This window comes from Aphanomyces invadans (assembly GCF_000520115.1).
Source record: "Aphanomyces invadans strain NJM9701 unplaced genomic scaffold supercont1.15, whole genome shotgun sequence".
Taxonomy (NCBI): domain Eukaryota; phylum Oomycota; class Saprolegniomycetes; order Saprolegniales; family Verrucalvaceae; genus Aphanomyces; species Aphanomyces invadans.
The window spans coordinates 388,399-395,406 of record NW_008580160.1 but is presented as its reverse complement, the minus strand read 5'-3'; the positions used below and the strand labels follow the sequence as shown (position 1 = coordinate 395,406).

The following is a 7,008-nucleotide window of genomic DNA, read 5'->3' as shown; positions in this document are numbered from 1 at the left end:
GAAAGCTACCACTCTTTGGTTTCGAGACTTAGATTTCGAACCTTGCGTGGTGTCAAATTCATCTCCGATATCGGTTCATCCTTGTAGGTCCTGCACGAAGGCGCGACGTCCTGGGGCAAGCTGCCAACACGACCCGCTCGCAACGTCGCTCCTGCCAATACTCCTTTTTATTCGTTCGCGGCATGCCCCTCGTTTTGGAGCCCCTCCAAGTGTGACGTGATGGGGGGGGGTGGCCGGCTTCTCCGTAACTTGTTACGTGGCCCCATTTCGGATGCATGTGAACCAATGAGTCTTTCATGGGCAACGTAGGAGCTTACGTCAATCGCAATCAAAACAGACTGCCTCCGGCCTGCCAGTTCCACCGTGGTGAGGTAAACACGGATCGGTATGACTTTCACTCCCTTGTGACACCGATGCAACCCCGTGACGGAGGTACATCATCCTAGAAAACAGGTTATGAGGGGGGAAGGGGGGCAGTGCTGGTCTGAGCATTGCGGACTTCTCTCCCTCGAAGCGTTGCATGTCGGCTCGATTTACGAGCTCGATAAATGGGTGGTGGTGTGCACGCGTGTACGCAGTTGTGGACATGCTTTTTTGTCGATGGGACGCAATCGACCAGCTGAACGAGCCGTTAGGAGAGCCCAAACGTTGGGGGGTGGAGTAACGCATCGACGTTTGCGCTGCGCACAACCCCCTTTGGTATGTAGTTGGACGGGATTGGCGTCAAAATCCAAGGCCCGTTCGCTGCCGAGAATCTCGCAATACACTTTACAATGATGTCGACTAGATTTCCCGTGGCTGGGGGGGTTGATTGCCTACCAAGAGGTTGTCGTTCTCTTGAAACCCAGACGACTCGGCGACGAGGATCCACCCCAGCAGGAAATGCCACCAAGACCGTCCACATGACCAACCCGAGATGTTCTGTTGGGGCCCCCACATCTTATCTGAGGCAATCTGCTTGGAGCTGCGCCGCCCCAGCAACTTTCCCGGTCGATGGACAAGTTGCGATTCCAACGGTTGGGATGTAGACGTCGCTCCTGCGACGTTTTCCGACCGCACCGCGGCGAGATCGCAGTGGAAGACATCCAAAAGAGAAGTCTACCCCTCTCTGTACATTCGTTGGATAAAGAAATGGCGCCACGTCGACCTCGTTAGGAATTCCAACCTTACAACAACGGCATCACAAAACACCTCGGCTAGCCGTTCCTGCCCGCGCAGGTCGACGGAAGCTGCATCCATAGAAGAGCGAGTGATGGCTGGAGCAACTTGGCGAGTCCTTAAATGGTTGGTTTGATGCAGAGGACAGGCCAAACCGGACACACACGACACGGAATGCAAATCTGGCTGGACCACGTCGGTTCGAATTCGAATGCCGGGGTCAAAGGTCAGACACTCTGGTGGTTTACTGGATCGTGGCGTCAGTACCGAACAGCGCCGCATTGTTTTGGAATGGGCGATTCGATCGAGCTCGACATCGTGACGACCACTTCGCGGAAACACTCGCTTGCCGTAGCGCATACAGTAGAGGAGCAGAATCGAGACGTTATCGAGTCATACACTGTCTCCATTTGCAATACAGTACTGGCGGCCGTCCTCCCGCAGCGAAACAGTGCTAGATGGGGGTGATTTGCTTCCGGCAAACCGACCGAACACAGTTGGAATTTGGACCGCGACCGACGACACACCCACCGCCACGCCAGGGCATCGCGCGGGGGGGGGGGCTACAGTAGGGGCCTCGAACGATAGCATTATGTGTGGGCGGGTGCGTGGTTGGGAGATTGTCGAAATCACTTCACACACGGGGTCCCCCCCAAATCCTTTTGTCAGCCGCGTGTGAATGGTAGCTCGCCGGATACGTTCGGCTGACGAGGAGCCCAGTACCAACAGTACTTACATTTATTTCGGCTATCGCGCCTGCGGAACAGCATGGCCGACGGCGCGTGGATAAATCGTTGACATCCGCGCCTCGATTTGAATTGCACTTGGCTGCACTCTGAAGTTCCGACGAGGCCAGTGGAGAGACAAGGTGGACGGGTGAGTCGTCGCGTTCCATTCAATTTGCAGCGCCTGGCGTGGAAAGGCCTCGGTAGCCTGTCCAACGTTGCAAAAGCCCCCAGTGCAGCTCGACTCGCACCGCTAAGCTCTGCGATCGCCGCTCTGGCTGCCTCTGACCTGAACGACCACGTCGAGAGAATTCAAGATTGGTCGAAATATCACGGAATTTGGAGGTCCAGGAATCGGAATATTTCGACGCCCACTGAATTTATGAATACGAACGACGACGTGGGAGGACACTTGCCACGATGGATGCAACTCCTGCTCGTCCAGGTGATCGCTCTGGATGGTTGTAACTAGACCACCGTGGATGACGTGTCAGGAATACTCAACGTTTGTCTTCCCCAACAGTATGGAAAGGCAGCAACAGCGCGATCGGAAACAGGTGCTGCAATTTGATCAAATCCTCGATTGCAAGCAACGTATGCAAGGGTGCAAATTCCGTTACGGGGAGGCCTATCTCTCCGCTCGTTTGGCTCCAGCTGCCGGCCCCAGCTAGGCAGCACATGATGCGGTTTCGTTGTGGCAGCCGGTGGATGAGATATGTGGTCGGCAGCACTCTGGTACATGTGGCCACTGCAAAATTTGTTGTTGTCCGCGCTGGACGATATGCCAGTCCGTCCTTTGGGTTCATGTGGCATGACAACAAAGTTCAGAATATCTCGAGTTTGGCTGAATATCACGATATTTGGGGCAAAGTCGCAATAATGGACAGTAATATCCTGAGAAAATGTCGCCATCATATTATGTAAATTGTCTGACATGTCGAGGGTGGAATCTGGCCGCGAGGTCGAAACATATCTAATCAGACCGACGCCGGTGGCGGGGTGCCGCTGGACAAGGCACCCGTTGTCGCGGCAGGATGTCGCCCCATGGATGCCCTTCACATGTTTAGGAAGAGCCACATCCTCCACATGTTTACCCACAAAAGGCACCCGCAGACCTGTGCGCCTCAGTTCACTGGCTGAATCGACGAGTGCTGCGGAGATGTGCCCTCATCACAGTGCCTCGTCGAAAACCTCCACCATCCCCCCCCGGTCGAAAGTCTTGTCTCGATGGCATAAACGATAACATCATGATTATGGGAGAATATGCACAACGTCGACGACGAAGGCCACTTGAGGGGCGCCGGGATGGACTTCGTCGGTCGTTCATTTTGCAATTCGCCATGGCGAGGACAAGAAAGGCTGAGAGCTTCACTGCGGACTCCAAGTCGTCGATCCAGTATATCCTCAACCCTGCGTCCACTTGCTTATCACTGCTATCGACGGACGAGTGCTTGGGCAATCGCAAGGCGCGCGACAGTGCCAAGCGCCGCCAGTGCGAAGTCGGCGGCTGCACACATTTCATCGCGAGCCGGCATCGATGTATTCGGCACGGTGTGCGTATATCGATCGTTCATCTTCGAGCATTGCCGCCTCATGCGTCGTTGGCTACCCAGGGAGGAGTGCGATGCAGCCATTCCAATTGCTCAAGCGGCGCGAAACAGAACGGGCTGTGCTGGACTCACGGTGCGTTGGCTCTGACGAAAGGGGTTTGTGACATTGTTGGTTTGTGAATTGATCAGGAGGATGGAAAACGTGCACTGTGGAGGGCTGCAGCAATCGAACGAAGGCACGGGGCTTGTGCTGGAGCCACGGAGGCGGAAAGAAGTGCCAGTCGCATGGATGTTCCAAGACCGCCCTTCGATATGGATGGTGCTGGGCCCATGGCGGAGGTACGTTGACCGTGCAGTGAACAACGCGCACATGGTAATCGTGTGTACTAGGCAAGCGCTGCCAACAAACGGGATGCCATCGGCCTGGCTACGAGCGGCTTGGACACTTCTGCCGGGCACATTGCAGTGTATAAACGATGTCATTCAATGTTGAGCCATGTCAGTCGTGTACGAGCGATCGTCACATCATTCATTGGTCAATCTTTCATGCGGGGCGACATCACGATGGTACTCCATTTTATGGGGATGACCTCTGGAGGTCACCATTGATATCACTGTCCACTTCATCATAACGATGCATGAATGGTGTCGTCGAGTTGGAGGAATCTCATAATGTTTTGGAAGAATGTTTGGGGGGATTCGGCATGCGTCGCGGGCCACAGCCACGGCAGCTGCCTCTTTCATCTCTGAATGGTTCTGGTCCCCCACCCCATGAATCATCGAGGCAGGACAGGGGCATGTTTCGGTGACTGATGCTCGGTCCGATCGGCTGGCCTTCTTGCAAGTCAAAACGACCAAGGAGTGGATCCTTCGCTGACCAATGACTCGTTCACCACGTTGTCATTCGAATATTGTATTCGAGTACAACCAAGCCATAAGCGAATCCGCGAATCCACGACAATCCCTACGATGCAGTCGCTCGATCCCACGTGCAGCTGCACTGTCCATGTAAGGCAATGCAAGTGTGCGTGCAAGCAAGAGTCACTGCCATCTTTCACAGCGTTGAGAGGGGGCAAGTCGCCCTACTTGCGCCGTGACGACCGCCACCCGCGTGCATCGAAACCAGGAGGTTCTCCCGGCTGAATCTCTGTCCTTTAGCATCCAGAATATCATCTCACACCCCCAAGAGCAACACACACAAACAGATGCGCATGAATGCCTTCATAGGAATGCTAAACCATGCCACGAACTCGATGGAACCTTCACATATGTGCCGTTCGCGTGCCTCAACCCCCCCCCCGCCCCAACTGCCCCGTCATGGAAAGCTACTTGCCCTATTGCAACCAAGACGTCAGGCACTAGTGGATTGCGCTCCCTGCGGCACTGTCCCCTCCGTGATCTCGGCCGTGTGCACGACAGACGCAATGTTGACGGGATTGCGATCAGACTGTTCACAATGATCGGGATTCCATGACAAAGGCCAGGAACCCTGCGTAATGCCAATTACCGCTGGCCCTGCTGCGGACTTCACGAACGAGACCAACTGTAGTAAACTCGTGGAGGCTTCGCGTTACACTAGTTGATAAACTTCGTAGTAGAGCAGCAGGACAAATAACAATATCCGAGCAGTGGCATGCCTCAAGTCGTGGTCCTCGAACACGCCACCTCGACTGGTTTATCAACACGGTCGAAGGTTGCTATGTCGAAACAGTGTTGGAGAATGGGAGAATGCAGTCGCGGCGGCAGTGGCATCGGAAGAAAAGGAAAGGGGGTACATTTGTCCAGTGTCTGCGTCAAACGTGAACAGTCGCCGTTGTTTCTCGGCCACAAACACCACGTTCGACAGCTCGGAGTTGTCCTTGGCACGTAGAGGTTTCTTGGACTGGAGGCGCGATGTGGACAGGAAAACTTCCTTCCATTCTCCGTCGTGTTCGCTCAAGTGGTACAGACGACCATCCATCGTAGGGGCAAAATTGTGTTGGTCGAAAGCTTTCTCTGGCGCCTGCAAAGTGATGGATGTCGCCACGTTGTTCTTGTGCCCATCAAGTTTCGTGTCCCATGTGGGGGCGACGGAAGGATATATTGCCGCGGCTACACTTCAGCCTCGCATTGTCGTCTAGGAACGATGTGCTGCTACGGAGACACCCTCTCCGCAAGCAACGAACTCGGGGCTGCAGCAGAGTTACAAGAGAATAGTTTTGAGGAATCGATCACCTTGGAAGGCTGATTGTGACGCCACCAACTCCCGCGAAAAAGGCATGACATTGGCAAGGTAGGATGAGCTACTTTCGTACGCGTTCACGGTCATTTGTGCCAGTACGTCCGATGGGAGGAACGACATCTTCCAGAGGATTCTCATTGAGGAATGATGGCAGAGAGACAACCTAATGTTGCTGGAGGGTGCAAGGTTCGGACGTTCATAGCTGGTTAGATTCTGTTGAGGCGAGGAGCCAGCTATAAATTCCGCAAGGGCTTCCCCTGAACTGGGGATCGACGCGTGCGCTAGTCCTTACAGATGAGTGAGTGACCTCTCAGCAGCCCGTCGTTCGTTGCATGTACCAACGCCATCTCACGGGATTGCGGAAGACATTTGCCTGCGGGGCGATGGGGAATTTGGCACCGAAGGTGAACTCGTTGTCACCACTTCGAATTCAAAGCTTGAAGTTCCCTGAAGCGGGAACAGACACGCCGAGTACACCCCCTCTCAGACGCCTTCAGCCGGGGTATTGTGGGTCGCAGGGGCGACGTTGGCAGGATTGGCAGGATTCCGTTCAATGCACGGTCTCGTCGTGCGTGTCACGTGGGATGTTGCGATTGCTTCGATCAGCGGCTTTGTAGCAAACGCAGTAGTAAATGTCGTCGCCGGAGACTGGAAAACTGTCCCTGAACTTCATCCTCAACTCCGACAAGGAATCATGCCCACGGCTGGAGCAGTGAAAACCGCTACCCGCGTCCATCCCCCAGGGGGCACCGACATCCTGCAATGCGGCAATTTTTGTTGCGACAGCCTCAACACAATCAGTGAAGGGGAACAAGTGGATTGACCGCCCGCCGGTTTTGAGAGTGGCGTGGCAGGTTACAGAGAACCCCGGATAAAGCCGACACCCCCAAAAAAGCCGACCACCTCCAAAACATTATCTGTTTAAAAATTTCTACACCCTGTATACTTCAATTCTGTATCATGTCAGAAATACCATGTTTTTTTACCAATTGCAAGCGTAGATACATTGACAACTGTGATTGACTGACTGAAATTCTCCTAGTTATAGCCAATCAAGTTGGATTAATTCACATAGTTTTTTAATGAATTGATCTTATTGTGCGTCCATACATACAGCCAATTCAGAATGAAATGGCTTTTTCCGGGGTTCACTGCAATAGCGCTGACTAGGGGAACATAGCAGCACTGGCAACGATGGCAGGGTGCCAGGGTACCTGGGTACCTATATATACGATTTTGAATACAGTAGTCTCCCGGAATAGGGAACCCACCAAAACTCTATATCTTCGCAAAAAATGTACATTAGTGAAGGAATGCAAAATAAATTCCAAGAGGTATTTTCGAATTTTAAACG

The 7,008-nt window shown here is 53.6% G+C and overlaps 1 protein-coding gene across 1 annotated transcript; it reads left to right on the top strand.

The window, feature by feature from the left end:
• Positions 1 to 3,223: 3,223 nt before the first annotated feature.
• H310_07776 (hypothetical protein) lies at positions 3,224 to 3,926 on the top strand (the record flags this gene model as incomplete). Its single annotated transcript, XM_008873270.1, has 4 exons — positions 3,224 to 3,434; positions 3,497 to 3,566; positions 3,623 to 3,772; positions 3,824 to 3,926. 4 exons carry the CDS (start codon positions 3,224 to 3,226, stop codon positions 3,924 to 3,926), a joined length of 534 nt encoding a protein of 177 aa, XP_008871492.1.
• Positions 3,927 to 7,008: the final 3,082 nt, after the last annotated feature.